The 20,264-nt window shown below is 38.8% G+C and overlaps 1 protein-coding gene across 2 annotated transcripts in view; it reads left to right on the top strand.

The window, feature by feature from the left end:
• Nucleotides 1–19,925, top strand: part of drg2 (developmentally regulated GTP binding protein 2) — a 41,361-nt gene extending 21,436 nt beyond the window's left edge. Inside the window, exons 8-13 of one of the 2 annotated variants that reach the window (XM_043711621.2) lie at nucleotides 1,398–1,495; nucleotides 2,682–2,758; nucleotides 4,720–4,808; nucleotides 4,895–4,953; nucleotides 17,229–17,282; nucleotides 17,393–19,925. In XM_043711621.2, coding sequence (XP_043567556.1) covers nucleotides 1,398–1,495; nucleotides 2,682–2,758; nucleotides 4,720–4,808; nucleotides 4,895–4,953; nucleotides 17,229–17,282; nucleotides 17,393–17,479 — 464 coding nt within the window. In that variant the 3' untranslated portion in view covers nucleotides 17,480–19,925. Of the gene's footprint in view, nucleotides 1–1,397; nucleotides 1,496–2,681; nucleotides 2,759–4,719; nucleotides 4,809–4,894; nucleotides 4,954–7,572; nucleotides 13,113–17,228; nucleotides 17,283–17,392 lie in introns of those variants that run through there. The other variant, XM_043711622.2, reaches the window with a different exon arrangement.
• The last annotated feature ends 339 nt before the right edge of the window (nucleotides 19,926–20,264 follow it).

Raw genomic sequence — 20,264 nt, 5'->3', positions numbered from 1 at the left:
GAAAGTCCAAGAGACATAATATCTAGCAGTTTCTTAACAGCCAAACCAGAAGTGATGTCTGGAGAACCTAACAAATAGTAGCATTGTGTCCTTAAAACCTGTTCCACCATTCAGTGCAAGTATGTTGCTCATCTGCTTCAGTTGCACCATTCCCATAGCCTTTAATTTACTTAGCATCCAAAAATGTATCGAGCCTTGTCTTCAGTATATTTGATGCCTGATCCCCTGCAGCCTGAAGTAAAGAAAATTTGAACGATCGACATTGCATGAATTTCTGTAATTTCTTCTTATCTGTGACCTAAATGACCAGACTTCCAGCAACTACCTTGTCAAATCGTACAAAAATTGTATATAATTCATTGATATCACACCATTCTTCTAAATTATGGGTCTAGTCTACCTGAACTATGTTCCGAGTTCCCTTGTACTCCCTTTCTCGTGAAGGCTATAATATACCGTTTAGTGTATTTTACTAATTCCTTGCTGTGTCTGCATGTTAAGCTTCTGTGATTATTGTATAAAGACCTCCAGGTCCCTGTACCAATGTTTTCTGGTTTCTTGATATTTCAGAAAAATTGTTTTTCTTTCAAAGTGGATAACGTCACGCTTCCCTATGTTATATTCCTTCTGACATGTTTCTGCCGAGTTATATAATCTATTTATATAACTTTGCAGTCCATTTGCTTTCTTAATGACCTATTTTTCTATCTAAATTTCTACTGCCAGCAAACCTGGATACGTTGGTACCTTCAGCTAGGTAATTGATATAGGTAGTACAGAGCTCAATCCCAAACCCTCATCCTTGCAGTACCACCTCCTTTTCCCCAACCTTGTGACCACCTGGTAACCTAAAATATTTATTCTTGTTCTGATTTTTTTCTTCCATTCACCAGTTCTCAATTCCTGTTAATATGAATGCCTAATCGAATGAGATCTAATTTTTTTGAAATAACCTGTTGTGTGGCATCTAGTTGAATGATTTTTGAAAATCCAATACATTTAAATTTTGTGGTTACCTCCTTATTTACTGAGCTAATTTCAGTCTGTGGACAGTAGACCTCTGGAAGATAGATTGGTAATAGGTCACACCATTCCCCCTGCCCCACAAGCATATGGGCAAATTTGTAGTGGGTTGCTCCACTGGTCCCAACTGGCATGGAATTCCAATTTGGAATGTTAAAAAGGTTCCTCTCTGCTTAATTGGAATCATTAGCTTCCAGGTTCGCCAGGAGATTGCCTCATGGTGACCAGGATGGACAATTTTTATGTTTTTTTAAACTATTGCTTATCCTATTTTCCAACAGCAATGCACTGAGCAGCAATTAAATATTGTTTTAATTGTAGCATTAATTAGAAAAATTAATGTTATTTTTTGATCCTTAATATTTCCAATCGAGAAATCTTTAATGCTGAAGTTCTCTTCAGGGAAGATGCATCTCCTGACCAATTTATAGACGTAGTAGTTGGAAACCGTGTCCACATGCCTTGTCTTTATGTAAGTTAGACTTAAACAATCTTTAGATGTTCAATTTTAACAGTGCTTAAGCAATTTTTTGTTTGTACACTTTAGCAACTAATCTGTACTGAAAAGGTAATGTGAAAACAAAATTCTTTTAAGAACAAAAGTTCTCCACTATCTCTACAAATGATTAATTTTACTGTAAAGAGGTAAACAGCAGAAGCTCAGTATTTTTCTGTACAAATAATGAGGCCAAACCTTTCACACTGTAGTTACAGGACCTTGGGCCATTTTGGACATCTCCCCTGAAATACCTATGAACAAATAAATAACATAGGAAAAACAAAATAAGGAGACCCTTGTCTCTATTAAGTATCCCAATGTATTTTAAAAACTATTTTGGAGAATGTATGAAGAAAAAGTATAATCTGCTCAATTTATTTAAGTATTAAAATCTACATCTTGAATTTTCTGCGTTAAGATCCTTTGTCACCAAGGTTCTTTAAAATTGTTCAGAAACATATTTTAAAAAGTAAAATGCAGTTGTAAATTATGAGCCAATTGAGAAGCATCAGATTGTATGAGCACATATTTGTGAAAAATCAACTATGGTAAACTTCATAACTGTACATTAGAGGCATCCCACAAAATTTTCATAACTTGTAGCTCCTCTGCTGAGCTTTATTCATCTATTGAATTTGTGTAGTACATGTTCTATCATGTTCATTGTGACAACCTTAATATGACCTCAATCTCCTACTTGCTATCCAGGGATTTCTGATTTAAAAAAATAATATCTATAAATATTGGGTGAAGACAAGTTTGAACTCAGCTGTGGAGATCTACGTGCCAACAGTTGTTTACTAGAGGCAGCAAGGAACAGCAAAATTACTCTGGGAATATTATGTTGATGAGAGGAGATTTTGTTAGATGCTTTGTTTATCCATTTCTCTATTAATAATCAAAATATTGTGAAGGCAGATTTTATTCAAATTTCATAAATGCTTATTCCCAATCCGTCTGAGTAACAGAATCTCAGGAATTACAGAGATGATAACTTGTTGCACTGAGTAAATGCAATTTCTGAGCATTTTATAAAATGCCAGCTAAAAAAAAAAGACTTCAAACCTATGTATAGTAAGCGCTGTGATTTGTTGTGAATGCTTAATGTCTTTTCATGTTTTCAATCATAGTGTTTTTCTTCTTCTTCGCCTATAAAAAGGTTTATAATAAAATTGACCAGATCTCCTTGGAGGAGGTGGACCGTTTGGCAAGGCAGTTGCACAGTGTAGTGATTAGGTAAGCTTTTTAAACGAATCTACGTTTACCGTTGCTCAGTTAAAATGTATACACTGTGCTATACAGAAATTAAAGTCTTCTGTTTTACTGGCTAGCAGAATGATGAAAAACATTATCGGTAGGACTCATTGGACTGCTGCAAGGAATCATAAAATGATGCTTTATCCTGAACAGAAATCCCTAACTGTTTACTTTTATAGTTCCTGGTCATATATTGATGTTGTAATAAGTGTTCATTGTTTTGTTGAGGTTAGGTAGTGATATTAGCAGCTGTTTGATTGTGGAGGATCATCAGAGCTATCTCCAATCCTATTCTTGTAAAGTATCCATAGATGAGCACCAGCAGAAATCAGAGAATTACAGTTAAGAGCAAAAGATCTTGATATTGAATTTCTTGAAAAGAAGAAAACTGGATACTAGAAAACTGAAATGATAAAGGAATGCTGGGAGCATTGTAATCTCTCATCCCTGAGAGTGGGATGGGGTATTCAAGTGGCAAATGATTGGAAGCTCAGCATCACAAGTGGAAGCAGAATAGGAATGTTCACTACGTCTATCTGACAAACAAAAAAAACTACATTGTAGGCAAGGACATGAAATCAGACGAACTGAGTGACATCATACCTGGAAGGATTAGTTCAGGCTCTGGAAGGGGTGGAAAAGAGGTGATGCATCTTTCCTATGTTTCATAGGCAAGTGCTGATGGATAAAAAGTGGCATTAAGAGTGCTGGACATATGAACCAGAGCCATGCAGAGAATGGTCCTTTCAGAATGCAAGGAGAGGATACATATGTTTTCTGGTAGGTTTATGACATCAAGGTGGCAAAGTAGTAGTAATACTAGTAGAAGATCAATTGAGTAGTTAGCCATTGAATGTTAATACTATATTAAACTATTTTGCCACGGTTGACTCTAAAAACAGTGGGCCAACAGTTAATCCAAAGTTCCTTTCTGTCTTCCCCAGCTAATTCAGTTGCGTTGTTTTGTACATTACAAAGGGGTTTAGGGGTCCAGTTACAGAAATTGCTAAACCCTTATGAACCGGTAGAAAATTAAAATGGGTAATGGAATATTGGTTTTAATAACATGGGGACTGTGATGCAAAAGAATAATGATTGTGCTACAGGTGTACAGACAGCGAGTGCAGTGCTATCTGGAATATTTTATTCAGTTTTGGTTACTGCATTTCAGGAATGATATTTTGGCCTTGATGGGGTAGTTGTGCAGATTTGTCAAAATTATGTTAGTGCTCAAAGGCTAATGTTTAAAAACAGGTTACATTATCATGGCTTGAGTATAAAAGCTTAAGGGGTGTCATGACTGAGATATTTAAGATGATTAAATTGATTAATCGGATGAAAAGTGAGAATAAATTTCTTCTGGTGAGGAATAGAAAAGGGGCGTAATAAAATTAAAGCTAATCTGTTAATGGGTAATGTCAAGGAAGCACTTATTCAGTCAAAGAGTAGTGGAAATCTGGAGATCTCTCCCAAAAATATCAGTCGAGGCTGAGGTCCATTGAAAATTTTAAACTCTGACATCTATTAAGCAGCAGTATTAAGGGCTAAGGAAACAACCTGGGTAGATGAAGATAGAGATGTAGATCAGCTTACAGTTGATCTGATTACAGCTTCAAAACTGCTCAAAAATGGCCTGTTCATGGTCCGTGTTCAATATAATTGGCAGCTGTGAAATACTTATGGAATTTCACATTTCTACATAGGTGGCTTCCCAGTGGGTGGAACACGTAAAATGTCTTCTACTGGATTCTCTTGGTCCAAGACTTGCAGTTCTGAATGATGCTCAGAGGTTTTGCCTTCAGTTGTTTCAGTTTCTCAGTCAGTTTGAAGATGAGAAATGAAAAGTCCACACAGTGATCCAAATGAAAGCTTTTTTGCTTTTCTATTCATGAGCTTGTCAGGGTGTTTGTTGTTTATTTATAATGTGTCTGTCTCTCCAGCTGTGAAATGAAACTGAATTTGGATTATCTGCTTGACAATCTGTGGGACTACCTTGCTCTAATCTGCATCTACACAAAAAAGAGAGGAGGTACGAGAAAACTTGACACTGAATTACTTGCTTTGTAACAGTATGTGTACACTTCAGACAATGTTGTGAAATTTTGTTTTGAACAGAAAGACCAGATTTTTCGGGTGCTATAATTATGAGACGATCAGCTTCAGTTGAACATGTGGTAAGATGAAGCACCTTTCTGATAAATCTTCTCTTTAATTCAGGATATAGCAATCTTCCATCATCTTACTTAAAGTCAACTATCTCAGCACAAATCACAGATTGAGTTTGTGATCATTGTGGTCTCAGTAAAGGAGCCTGTCACTGTCTTTACCCACTTGGGCACCTTGACTTTATAACCACTTTCTCAATCTATCCTACAATATCTATCTTCAACAATTTGAGTTAAAAATCACACAACACCATGTTATAGTCCAACAGGTTTAATTGGAAGCACTAGCTTTCGGAGCGCCGCTCCTTCATTAAGTGGTTGTGGAGGACACAATTGTAAGACACAGAATTTATAGCAAAAGTTTACAGTGTGATATAACTGAAATTATACATTGAAAAATACCGTGATTGTTGGTTGAGTCTTTCATCTGTTAGAATACCAAGATAGTTTCACTTCTTTCATGTGTAAATCACAAAACTTTGTTTTTAAAGTTACATTCTCAGGTTAACTGTAACAATTGGTGTCAGCCAGATAATATGTTGAAGGTATTAGCTCCCCGTGTTCCCTGTCTGTGCCATAATGTTTAGACTGATTCTAATCTAAAAAGTGAGTTAACAGAGTCTTACATGGATTCATGCAGTTTTTGAACAAAGTACAATGTAACTCTGCAAGTACAAATTCACCCCACAAATGTATATGTATATGTGTGTGAGAAAGAGAGAGAATGTATATGTGAATGGAGAGTGTCGAAGTCTGTGAGAAGGTGCATGTGAGTGTCTCTCTGCAGGGGTGTCTGTGTATCCATGTGTCTGTGCGTATGCATGTGTATAGGAATGCCTGTGTGTGTGTGTGTGTGTGTGTGTGTGTGTATGTATATATACAGTGCAATAGTGGTCACCTGTCATGTGAAATTAATCCAAGGTCCCGGTTGAGGCCCTCCCTGTGGGTACGGAACTTAGCTATCAGCCTCTGCTTGGCCACTTTTCACTGCTGCTTGTCCCGAAGTCCGCCTTGGAGGATGGTCACCCAAATGTCCGAGGTCGAATGTCCTGGACTGCTGAAGTGTTCCTCAACTGGCAGCGCCTACCATGACAGGGTTGTATGGAGTTGTCCTGAAAGCTGGGCAGCTTGCTACGAATAATGATCTGTTTGAGGTTTGGTGGCTGTTTAAAGGCGAGCAGTGGAGGTGTGGGGAAGGTCTTGGCGAGGTGCTCATCCTCATTGATAATGTGTTGCAGGTCGCGAAGAACACGGCATAGTTTTTCAGCTCCTGAGAAGTACTGGACAACAAGGGGTACCCTGTTGGCTGCAGCACGTGTCTGTCTCCTGAGTTCCTTGCTGTGGCACGTCGGAACTGGCGGTCGATGAGTTGAGCCTCGTACCCTGTTCTTATGAGGGCATCCCTGAGTACTTCAGGTGCCTTTCACATTCCTCCTCATCTGAACAGATCCAGTGTATGCGTAGGGTTCTCCATAGAGGATAGCTGTTTTAATATGTTTCAGGTGGAAGCTGGAGAAGTGTAGCATTGTGAGGTTGTCTGTGGGTTTGCGGTAGAGTGTGGTGCTGAGGTGTCCATCCTTCATGGAGATGCATGTGTCCAAGAATGAGGCAGATAGGCGAGAGTAGTCCATGGTGAGCTTGATGGTGGTATGAAACTTGTTGATATCACTGTGTAGTTTTATCAGTGACTCCTCGCCATGGGTCCAGCGGAAGAAAATGTCGTCAGTTTACCTGGTGTATAATGTTGGTTGGAGGTCTTGTTCAAACGTGTGCATGAAGATGTTGGCATATTGGGGTGCAAATTTGATCCCCATGGCTGTTCCATGTGTGTGTTTGAAGAACTGGTTGTCAAAGATGAAGACGTTGTAATCGAGGATAAAGCGAATGAGTTGTAGGACGGTGTTTGGAGATTGGCAGTTGTTAGTGTTGAGTACTGAGTCTGTTGCAGCGATGCCATCATTGTGGGGGATGCTGGTGTAGAGTGCTGAAACGTCCATTGTGGCGAGGAATGTTCCCAATTCAACTGGTCTGTGGGTGCTGAGTCTTTGTAAGAAAGCCATAGTGTCACGACAAAAGCTGGGGATCCCCTGTACAATAGGTTCAAGATGCCTTCAACATAGCCAGAGAGATTCTCACACAGGGTCCCATTGCCTGAAACGATGGGGCATCCTGGTGTATAGGCTTTGTGTTTCTTTGGAAGGCAGTAGAAGTCGCCTATACGAGATGTACGTGGGATGAGGGTACCTAGGGAATTCTGAAGGACTGGATCCAAAGTCCTGATCATTGTGCTTAATTCACAGGTGTGTTCTTTGGTCGGATCAGCTGGTAGTTGCCTGTAGTGTTCCTGGTTGTTCAGTTGTCGGTACGCTTTCTTGCAGTAATGTGTTCTATTCTGAATGACAATGGCTCCTCCTTTATCTGCTGGTTTGATGATAATGTTGTGATTGGTTTTGAGAGCCTGGATGGCGTTCAGTTGTGAACGGGTGATGTTTTGCTCTACCTTGTGGGTACAGCTGCTGAATCTGGCATTGATATATTTCCTGACGGTTTGAGCATACATGTCAAGCCCAAGGTAGTGGCCCTCCGGTGGGATCCAAGTTGACACCCCCTTTCGTTGCTCCTCTACAGATCCCTATGATGACTGTTCCAGTTCGTCAGTGAGCTCGTTGGGATCACTGCTGGCACCTTGAAAGAATTCCCGGAGTCTCATTCATCTGATGAACTCCTCCGTGTCTGCTGCAAGAACCAAGGGGTCCATTTTGGTGGTGGGGCAGAAGTTGAGACCCCTGCTCAGGACTTCAATCTCTTCCGGTTGAAGGGTGTGGTCCGATAAGTTGATAATAGACTTCCCCGCAGTGATAATGTTATCCACTGTGGTTCCAGGGTGGGTTTTGCTACTACTGGTGAGAATGCCAAGTTTCTCCAGTTTTTTATTCTTGGTGTGCATGTAAGTGGTGTAGTTTCGTCGCCTTGTCTGTTTGGCAATGTCGCGTAATTGTACTGCTGTATCCTGAGCGTAGGCTGAGAGTGTGGACTTTAACTGAATTTCAAGGTTGTGGCGCTGGCTGTAGAGTTGGTAAATGAGATAATTGAGGAGTTTGCGAGAGGTGTGGTGGCTAAGTTTCTCTGTGCAGTCTGTGTTGAAGGTCGACTTGAGTGGGTTCATGATCCGTAATCCTTTTGGGATCTTTCTTCATAAGAACTGGGTACGAGGCTCAAGTCATCGACCACCATTTCCCGACGTGCCACAGCAATGACCTTCTCAGGAGACAGATACGTGCTGCAACCGACAGGGTACCATTTGTTGTCCAGTACTTCCCAGGAGCTGAAGAACTACGCCATGTTCTTCGTGACCTGCAACACATTATCAATGAGGATGAGCACCTCGCCAAGACCTTCCCCACACCTCCACTGCTTGCCTTTAAACAACCGCCAAACCTCAAACAGATCATTGTTTGTAGCAAGCTGCCTGGCTGTCAGGACAACTCCATACAACCCTGTCACAGTAGGCGCTGCAAGACGAGTCAGAGTGTGGACATGGATACCACCATTAGACATGGGGACACCTCCCACCATGTACGTGGCAGGTACTCATGTGACTCAGCCAACGTTGTTTATCTCATACGCTGCAGGCAAGGATGCCCTGAAGCATTGTAGATTGGGGAAACTGAGCAAAGGCTATGGCAATGGATGAATGGGCACCGCACATCAATTAACAGACAGGAGTGTTCCCTCCCAGTTGGGGAAATCTTCAGCGGTCCAGGACATTCGACCTCGGACATTCGGGTAATCAATCCTCCAAGGTGGACTTCGGGACAGGTAGCAGCGAAAAGTGGCTGAGCAGAGGCTGATAGCTAAGTTCCGTACCCACAGGGAGGGCCTCAACCGGGACCTTGCATTCATTTCACACTACAGGTAACCACCATTGCACTATACACGCGCACAGACACTCCTATACGTACGCACACTCCTATACAAATACTGGCACACGTATGCACAGATACACACACTCCTGCAGAGACACACAATCCCACACTCTCACGTGCATCTTCTCACAGATTTTGACCACTTTACACACTCTCACACACATATATACACTCTCTCTCACAGACACTCAACCCCCCCACCCCAGACACACGCACACTCCCACACTCTCACATGCACCCTCTCACAGACTTAGACACTCTACACTCACATACACACACACACATACGCTCTCTCTTACACTCACAACCCCCCACCCCAGACACACACTCAAAAACCCACATGCACACATATACGTTTGTGGGGTAAATTTGTACTTGCAGAGTTATATTGTACTTTGTTCAAAAACTGCATGAATCCATGTCAGACTCTGTTAATTCACATTTTAGATTAGAATCAGCCTAAACATCATGGCACAGACAGGGGGCTAACACCTTCAACATATTATCTGACTGACACCAATTGTTACAGTTAACCTGAGAGTGTAACTTATTTTAAAAGGTTTTGTGATTTACATATGAAAGATGTGAAACTATCATGGTTTTCTAACAGATAAAAGACTCAGCAAACAATCAAGGTATTTTTCAATGTATAATTTTAGTTACATCACATTGTAAACTTTTGCTATAAATTCTGTGTCTTATAATTGTGTCCTCCACAACCACCCGATGAAGGAGCAGCACTCCGAAAGCTCATGCTTCCAATTAAACCTGTTGGACTAGAACCTGGTGTTGTGATTTTTTAACTTTGTACACCCCAGGCCAACACCAGCATCTCCAAATCATTCAACAATTTGTGCATGTATTGTCCAAGATATTCTGTTGTATTTTGACTCTCCTCAGTTTCCCTACCAAAATTATCACTTTACACTTCTGTGCATTCAATTTCATCTGCCACATCTCCACCCATTCCACCTGTGTCTCTCTATGTCCTCTTGAAGTCTCTCTATGTCCTCATCATAGTTTGCAATATTTCCAAATTTTGTTATGATATGGAGGTGCTGGTGTTGGTTTGGGATGGACAAAGTTAAAAATCTCACAACACCAGGTAGCTCGCTGATGGAGCAGCTCTCCGAAAACTTGTACTCCCAAACAAATCTGTTGGATTATAACATGGTGTTGTGTGATTTTTTTAACTTTGTTGAAATTTTGTGCCACCTCGAACTTATGAAATTATGTGCTGCACACCCAAGTCAAGATCAGATGATTGTGATACAGAACAATACAGAATGATCTGTATTGAACTAAATTACCTTAGAGTGATGAATTAGTGTTCATCCTAGATCAAAAGTGTTGGGATAAACCTGTGAAGAGATTGCATAAAGCTGAGTACTTTGAAGCAAATGTAAGATAGCGTGAGGAACAGTTTCTAAATGTTGAAGTAACAAGTGACTTAAATTTACCCAGGTATTAGATGCAGGGACTCTGTTGTGAGTGTAATACAGATGGTGTTTTGGCTGTTTTGATTTTTTCCAGTTTATAAAGGAAGGTTTTGGGATTAATGGTATTATACTTTTACTGTTCAACAATCTTTGAATTTGTATTGTAAGTAGATAAAATGAAATAATCCAAACTGTCTTCATTTCTTGTTAATAAATTTCCATTTTATTGTGAAAGTGAAATCTGCAGCATTCATGCTTATGTTCCAGCACTTTGTTAAAACCAAAACAAATAAAAATATGATTCATCAGGCCAGGTATGCCTGGAATCTGATTTGTCCAGTAATAACTTGAACTGAGATCATAACTGTATGTAAATTTATCCAGTCCAAAAAATACCTATTCAGCTTCATGTTCTGTCCCCTGTCATTCAGTCAATGTCGTAGGCAAGTTGCCACTTCCTCTTTATTCCATAGACCTCAATTGACCTAATAAGTCTGTTATGTGGTACTTATGTCAAATGCAATTTGGAAGCCTATTTACATCACAGAAGCCTCATCAACCCGCTCTGTTACTGCATCATAAACTTAATCAAGTCAGTTAAGCACAAGTTACCATTAACAGCTTTGTATTAGCTTTTGATAATACAGTCACCTTGATAGCTGTGAAGTTATTAATTTTACCTCTGTGTCATTTCCAAATATTTCCCACCACTGACATTAACTGACTAGACTGTTGTAAACTCTGTGGCTGGGTTCCATCTTTTTCCTTCAGTTTAATTTACTCATGGGATGTGAGTATCTCTGGCTGGGCCAGAATATATTGCCTGTCCCTTTGCTATAAGTACATGCACAGTGATGGTAGGGAGGGGATTCCAAGATTTTGACTCAGCGACACTGAAGGAACAGCAATATATATCTAAGTCAGGATGGTGATTGGCTTAGAGGGGAAACTTGCAGGTGGTTGTGTTCCCATTTATTTGCTGTCCTTGTCTTTCTAGATGGAAGCAGTTGTGAGTTTGGAAGGTGCTATCAAAGAGCATAGAAACAAGCTCTATGACTATCCTTAGATAGCACCTCATACTATATCTATACCAGCCAACAAACACCAAACTATACTATTCCCACTTATCTGCACTTAGTCCATAGCCTATTGAGTGCTTGTCCTGGCTTTGTAAGTGCTTGTCCAGATACTAATTGAATGTTGCGAGAGTACCTGCCTCCACCATCTTCTCACCGTGTTCCATATTTCTATCGTCCTCTGAGGGAAATTATTTTCCTCCGATCCCCTCTAAACCACTTACTCCTCACCTTAAACTTAAGCCCTCTGGTCTTGGATACATCTGAGAAAAACTTTCTCAAGATCTACCCTATTTCTGCATCTCACAAATTTGTATACCTCAATCAGGTCCCCACTCACCCTCCTCTGCTGCAGGGAAAACCAATCCAACCTAACCCAAAGAAACCCAAACATATAAATAGAAAGCAGGAATCATCAGCAATGCTTCATCCAGAGGCTCACTGAAGATAATACCTAGAATGGTGATGAAACGTCTGAATATGAACCTTCCAGCTCGGCGAGCAAACCTACATCCACATTCTATCCAGTCTCTCCTCGTAATTGAGATTTTCTATCCAGGCAATATCCTGGTGAATCTCCTCTGCGCCCACTCCAGTGCACTCTCATTCTTCCAATAGAGTGACAACGAGAACCACTCACAATATTTCCATATGTAGCCCAACCAATGCCTATGAAGTTGCAACAGGACTTCCCTGTTGAATTTCTGCATTTCTTGATAGTGTGCAGTGATGCTCCTGAATGTTGGTGGTAGAGAGAATAGATGAGTGTGGATATGGTGCCAGTCAAGTAGGCTGCTTTGCTCTAAATGGTGTCAAGCTTCTTGAGTGCTTTTGGAGCTTAGATGCATTGTCAAACAGTGGTATAAGATTTGCACTTCTCCAGTGGTTTGTCACCATGTCTGTATCTGAGGAGGATGGAAGTTAATGAGCAGGAACTTAAATGTCTCCAACCTTATTTCCATCAGAATCCTCAAATGCTTCTCATCCAGTTCTGGCAAATAAGCAAGTCTTCCTCATATTTCCACTTTATTAGTTTTAGTCCATCCAGTATTTCAACTTGCTGTTGTTTCACTTTTTGTCTTTGGCAGCAATTTCTTCCCCATTAAAGATGGAAGCAAAGTACTTGATTATTACATCAGTTGTGCTGTCTTCGTCCATACATGGTTGCTCTGATTGGCCCATCCTCCTCTTACTACCATTTTACTATTTCTATACGTAGTGAAGACATTTAGATTTCATTTTAGGTTAGATGCCAGTCTTAGCTTTTATTTCCCTTTTCACTTCACTAATGAACTTTCTAATGGTTAATACATATTATCAATTTGACATTTTTCAACTGCCTCCTTTTTCTGCTTCAGCTTCTTCCCCATTTTGTCAAGCAGACTTCTCTGGCATTTGTTGTGCTATCCATCCTCATGGGCATGTTCCTTAACTGCACCAAACTTTCTTTCAAGTAAAGACAATCCATTATTTGTTTTAGTTTTGGCTGCCAAGCTACTAATTCCAATTTTCCTGATCCATTTCCACCTGTCTGAAATTGTGTCCTCCAATGAAGTATTGTTTTACCATATTGGTCCTTTTTCTGCAATTAACTAAAACTTATGATGCTATGATCAGTTTCCCTAAGTGTTCCCTACTGACAGTTGATCCACTTGACCCACTTCATTCCTTTGAGGAGAAAGTGAGGTCTGCAGATGCTGGAGATCAGAGCTGAAAATGTGTTGCTGGAAAAGCGCAGCAGGTCAGGCAGCATCCAGGGAACAGGAGAATCGATGTTTCGGGCATAATGCTTATGCCCGAAACGTCGATTCTACTGTTCCCTGGATGCTGCCTGACCTGCTGCGCTTTTCCAGCAACACATTTTCACCACTTCATTCCTTGTACTTCAATCTAGAAATATCTCTGTAATAATTGGATTGACAAAATACTGATTAGGAAAGTATTCTTGAACACACTTCAGAAAATCTTTCACCCTTTCTTTCTTCACCCTTTCTTTCCTTTCCCTTATTAGTGTTTCGGTCTATACAGTATTAGGATAATTAACGTCCCTCATTATCACCAGTCTACAGTTTGCACACCACTGTATGTCAGCATTGGCTAAATTGAAAGCATGTTTGCTTCTGCTTCAACACGTTCCAAATTCAAAGCCCATTCCAGGTCTTAATGCAGATATCAAAACTGACTCCTCCACTCCAATACTGAGGACATATTGCACAGTCAGAGATGCTGTCATTTCAGTAAGACTTTAAACCAAAGTCCACATGTCCTCAAAAGAATGTAAACATTCCTTGGCATTATTAAAGAATAGTGGAGGAATCCCTATGTCTTGGCCAATGTTTGTCCTCAATTTTACAAAAATACAAATTTATGCTATTATCACATTGCTGTTTTTAAAAGACTGCTATATGCAAATTGTCTCCATATTTCCTACATCACTTCAAATGTTTTTCATTGGTTGTAAAGAGCTTTAAGTTATCCAGTGGATACAAAGTTTAAATGAATGCAAGTCTTGGTTTCTCTGTAATTTCCTGCAAAAATGCACCATCATATTTTTCCACTAATTGGTGGCCTATAGATTTAGTTAGTGTTTTGAAGTCTAATGCGTGCCTAAAAACTTCTAACTTCTTGTATCATTTGTTCCTTTCTTTTTTAAATCAGAGATTTATTGAATCTCTGCATAATATTCCTCCTCATTGTGTTACACTATGTGGATCTAATGGCTGGATCTACAAATTGTTATCATTGTCTCTGATTATGCAGTCCTTTTGCTATAATACATTACGTTTTGTCTTTTGTTTTGCAGCTTTTATCTCATTTCCTTGAGTCTTTCATCATTGCCACAACTTTTAAAACCGCCAAGAATTGCTATCGTAATCTTCCTGTCAGCTTTCCAAAATCATGTAACTATAGCTAGCTTAACAAAGCTGGAAATTTTCTACAGCTTTTTTGTCCCAACTCTTCCTGGGCTAGTCTGTCTAAACTGTTCTCATTTGGCAATCTGCCGAACGAATGTGAATGATCACTGGACCATTAATCCATTAATTGCAGAGTGAGAAGTTTTGTCATCAATGTTAGGTTCAAGAGGCAAAGTTAATCATTCACTTCTAATGTAGTTATAAGTACCTGAAAGGTCTTAATTCCTGCATTTCACTCACACGCTATTGGATTCTATTGCTCTATTTCTCGTGTTTGATGTTTGTTTTCGTCTGAGTATTCATTTGTTAAAGTACTAAGTGGTTGTTAATTTGTCAGTGTTAGGTTCTTTCCAGTGATCAAATCAGCAATTGAAAAGAAATATATTTAGTAGTCAGGATTTTTGCATTTGGTCACTAATCAGTGTATGCATGGTGATGCTGTGGCAGTTGAGAATTAAAATTGGTTAGATGCCATGTTTGAATCATCAACCAACATTCAGTTTTCAAACTTACTAATGAAAAATGGTAAGTTAAATGAGACACTAGTAAAGTGATTAGTTTTGAGTTCAAATGGAGATATCTCTTCATAACTTGGAGTGAGTTGCAGAAATTATCATCATCACTCTTCTCTGTAACTTCCTCAATGCATCAGCATTCTTTTTCTGGTAAGCTAATGTGGCCTCTATAATTTTGAAATCAGTGATGATTTTGCATTCCCAAAATTAGATTTTGTTGCAATTACAAAGCAATATTTTCACAAAGAAGAAAGCCAGTGGGATCTGTAACTTGGAAAATACTGGGAGTTGTCCCCCAAAAGACATCACTTTAAAAGCAGCTATGAATAGCCAGAAGTATGTAATTGTAAGCGAATGTTCCTATATATACTATTTGAATGGAAACCTTAAAGGGACAGGCCAATTTAGTTAGTTACTGCAACAACTATGTTATAAAATGTAATCAGATTATAAACAGAGCACTTGTACACAATGTTAGTGATCTCTATTAAGCTCTGATAATTTAGTTTAATGCTTCTGTCACGCATCTAGTCCCCATTCCCTGTCAGTCTTTGCTACTGGACATTCCTCTGTTATTGACATGTTTCATATTTCCAATCTGAACAACCTCCAGTTATTTGTCTGTTTTATAAGTACCATTCATGTCATTTTATGGTTGGTGTGAATTTGGGATACATGGTACGCTATTATTAAATTTCAAGTCACTTTCCCGCTACCACCCCTACATACTACTAACTTTATTATCTTAATCTGCAACAGTTATTCTGCTTTAAACTGGTATTTAAATCAATGATCACAAGCACAGCAGACGAATAAGACCAACGATATCAAAAGCTGTGATCTCTGCAGTTTACTAGATTGTTTGATTTGCCTTTAATGGGAAATTTAAATATAGTTGCCTACATTTGTTTTAAAAATTGAAAAATGAATGCCTTCCATGCCCTTAAAAAGTGCTCCTTCATAACAAATTTATTTGACAGTTTAGAAGCATTATAGCCATTCAGTGGAGGAGGAGGGAGTTTAATACACTATTATGCCACACACTTGCTGCTGTATTCTTGTGATTTGGTGACCTTTTGGTGAGAATTAAGTCCCTTATGAAGCCAGTAAGGAGGCTTCAGTGGCTAAGCTTTGTTAATGACAGTCTTCGTTGTTCTTAGAAAGTGATTATGGATATTGAAATTTTCTGTCCAACTTGGTAGAGATGAATAACTGTTTCAAAACAAAATCTGAAACCTTTGGTATTTACTAAAAGAATGAAACCAAGAGATTTCACATTTTAAAAAAATAAGAATTCTTTACTATACCAGAGTCAAACAAATCAAACAATAAATACTATCTTAGCTAACATTTCATGATTGTACAACCAAAAATTGCAATAATTAGAAATTATAGATTCAACAGATATAACCAAGATAAATTTTATGAATTAGCTCAGTAATCCACATAGGTTATGAAACTCAGTCACAGGATTCTTTAACACTCCATCTTCCTTATGAAGAATCCTCTTTTTTTTCATATATAGAATCCCTACAGTGTGAAAGCAGATCTTTCGGCCCACCTTGTCCACACCAACTGTCCAAAGAGCAGCCTACCCCCTGTAACACTGCATTCTCCATAGCCGATCCACATAGCCCACACGTCCCTGGAAACTACAGGGCAATGTACCACGGCAGATCCACTTAATCTGCACATCCTCAGACTGTGGGAGGAAACCAGAGCACCTGGAGGAAACCCATGCAGACACGGAAAATATGCAAGCTTCACACAGACAGTCACCCAAGATTGGAATCAAACTCTGGTCCCTGGTGCTATGAGGGAGCAGTGCTAACCATTGAGCCACCATGCTACCCCTCGTGTTCTAGAAGATAGTCACATTCCTAACTGGCAACAGCACACAACCCAACCCGGGTTATACAGGCATAGTCTTCACCAAAACTTGCGCACATCTGCAGAATCTCCTCAATTAAGTCTGGATGACGTAGATTGACCAAGGCTATTTTTAAATATCAGAAAATGCTGCACTGGTTGTGTATCTGCTCATGCTCTGCTTCTGGATCTGGCCTGTGTCCTTATCTACATGCTGGCATTGCAACACTGGACTCATCAAGTTGTTCGACTGAGCTTGGGTATCTTTATGCACCTTTCACATAGTCTGAACCAGATTCAGTCTTGGCGGCTGTTCGGTTTCGGGTTTGGTATCCTTAGTTTGTAAGTAAATAATCTTCTTTGTTTCCATTTTTATAAGTGGCTGGCTCAGAGAACACAAAGCAGACTTCATCACATTGTCCTTGATTTTGATTTGACTTGATTTTGAATTGGCAAGATCCAAAATGAATCAGCAGTAGACTTAACCTGTGTTAAATACCTAACAGCGTGCAAGACTTTAAATGTACTTACCTTCCTGTTATAGTGTCATCGAATTCATCGCACTTTGGCAAGCCAGTTTAAATATGCTCTTGTATGGGTGAGTATATTGATATTCTGTATTGAAATGAAAATTTACAGTACTTTGAGATTTGCTCACCTCTGAAAAAAATTTTCACTCATGAAAAATATCCTTTCTCTTAATTCTAGGGAACAAGCACAAAGTATAGTCCTCAACGAGTGGGGCTGACTCACATAATGGAACATGAGGACGTAATCCAAATCGTCAAGAAATAAATAGTGATCCATGTTGCACAATGAGCTGCAGTATATCACCAGCCTTCCCTTTCACTTGCATGACAGGCAATGTGAAAATGGACTATTTAAAAATTGTAATGAAAACATTGTGTTAAACTGCCAATAGAAATGGTTTGCTCTTGCAGCCTTTTCATATCAAATATACTGTGATTCTGCTATTCTAGTAAGGAGACTGTTAAAAACAAAAGCATGTGCCGGCTATAAAGGCTAATACTATACTTCATGGCTCGTGCTGAAACAGTAGCGCCCCTTTATTTGCAAATCTTAAGTTTATTACTGCAATATTTCTGTGTTGCAGAGGACAATATTTCCCATCATTAATCTTTACTGACTTTCTAAACAATCTTGTTTCCTTATATAACTGCAAAAACTAATGTGTGATCTACAATAATTCAAATTTTTATGTTCGAATGAAGATGCGATCCAGTTGTCTGGGTAACAGATTTAATCAAGTGCTTTAATTAACTTGGTGTTCCCTTTGGTTTCTATATATATATATTGTAGATCAGATCTTACATCTTCCTATACCAATACACAAAACAAAAAGCATTTGTCCAGTTGGTCCCTTTTTCTTTCTATTTGTACTTCTTCCCTGAAAGTTTCACATAAAACAAAGTGTAATCCTTGATTTTCTTCTTTAACTCCAATTTGTTGACATTAGCACTTTGGTAGTTAAGACATTCGTTGTAAGATGAAGCAGTGAATATCAGCACGATATTCAACCAATGGAGGATTTCATTGCCAAGTCTATACCATGTCCTTGCAAGAGACATAACTGCACTTTCCAGGAAATCTCTGGATAATAAGCAACATGGTTTGCGTGCACTCAGTTGGTACCCAATTTTAAAACTGTATAAGCTTGACAGCTGGTCAAAAGAGAAAAATATGAGCTGTGCTCAGAGTTTGTGGTTTTCTCTATCAGTGCTTTTCTTTTGAATGGCATTATTATAAATGCACAACAACATCTGACACTAAATAGATTGATTAAACTATGATTTTCATAAATACTTGATAAGTTTGGAAACATTCTAATTCTGTACGGATCACTGGACGAGCAATATATTGGACTTGCTGTGGAGCTTTGAGAATTCTATTGTCAGAAGGTTGTTGTTGCACTGACAAGTGTTCAGAAAATTGATAATCTAGGAGATTGAGGTGCACTAAACCTCAGAAATAAACATATATTCACCAGAGAGAGGGTTGAGAAGAGATTTTATACAAATTTGAAGCATAGATAATTGATGAGTTGGATATTTAATATTCGCCTTGAACATATAACCAGAAGACTTCTGTTCTGAATCAGTGTACCTCAACAATGATTTAAGCAGTTAAATCGATCATCTTGCAAAAAGAAATGGACAAATGTTGTTCGGAATGAGATTGAATGTTAAAGTTTTGGAGATATAAGTAAACCAGAACGTTACAAAGTTCGAATTGCTTGTTTCTGTGATTTAAAAAATTGACTGTCATTTTGATCACGCCAAAGTGGTTTGCTTTATTGTTTTGTTTGTGAAATTATGACAATTGTGTTTATCGGTAGACTGGTTGCGCAATAGGCTACGGAATATTGTGGGGCACTCCAAACTGAAGGGCAGCTTGAAGTCTTCTGCTAAAGTGAAGAATATTAAGGGGTCATCTCTCTGGAATCTTCAAGTTTGCAAATATTATTGAGAAATTTTTTTACATATTTACAGTGCCTTTTATGATACATGTCAGTTTGCTCCATAGTGAAATCATTTAAATGTTTAGACACTTGTGGTTCAGGAAAATGTGCACATTAAAGTTTTAATTGTGCACATCAATAGGAAAACGAGCAGCTAACCTATATTTTTAATCTTGTTAGGTAATCTTGTTTTAATCTAGGTAACTGAAAAATGTCACCATCTGTCAGTCTTTCTCTTATCCAAATTAAATTGTTTAGTTATGGTTTTATTTAGACTAGGTTTTGGTCCAAAGGTGAGTAAGTGGACAGTTTATTATTATATTACCCACATGAAATTGAAATTGACAATCAATGTCATTCATTGCTAGATATAGTCTCAGTTGCACGTTGGTCTGTTTAACATTTAGCTTTGGAAATTGGAAACTGGGTTCAACTCTATAAATCTTCAGTTATGTGATGCGTATGTCATGTACCCTAGAGATTAAAAGAAGTCAGAAAAGGAGACAATTTGATAATAATTCTTCAAGGTACCATTAGTTGCAAACTGGTGCAACATTTGGGGTAAATGGATGAATGTGGTCATTGTATTACCTGTTAGCTGAATGTTAATTATGCTTGCATGCTTAGAATCTAGAGCTGCAGTTTAAAAAAGAGAGATATAGCTATGTCTGAGACAATTGAAGCTGACTAATACTGATTATTTTTGAAGGCGCATCAAGCTTAAAGATCATCAGTTTATACCTATAATATATTTATCTTGAATATTTGTGTCATCTGTATTCATTTGAATGTGGTTACTCATTGTGTTTTTTCCAGTTAAATATTGAGACAACTGAAACCTCCTCTTTTGGACCTTCCACAACTCAATTTTGCCAGCAGTCCCACTCATTTCTAGCAACTGTCGCAGTTTGAAACAGTATGATGATAAAATCAGGGTGATGACGAAACAGTTTATCTGAAGCTGTCCTTTCAATCCATATCCCCTCCATTACATAGATCAATTACTTCCTCCTCTGTAAAATTGCACACCTCTTCTGTACCTCAGCCTATTTTCTATTAAATTCCCATTCTTGCTTTTGTCATCTGTCTTTGTGTATAGGT

The sequence above is a fragment of the Chiloscyllium plagiosum genome, unplaced genomic scaffold, assembly GCF_037043375.1.
Source record: "Chiloscyllium plagiosum isolate Xiang-an unplaced genomic scaffold, Cpla_swu_hap1 HiC_scaffold_20, whole genome shotgun sequence".
Taxonomy (NCBI): domain Eukaryota; kingdom Metazoa; phylum Chordata; class Chondrichthyes; order Orectolobiformes; family Hemiscylliidae; genus Chiloscyllium; species Chiloscyllium plagiosum.
This window is presented reverse-complemented; position numbering and strand designations above follow the sequence as displayed.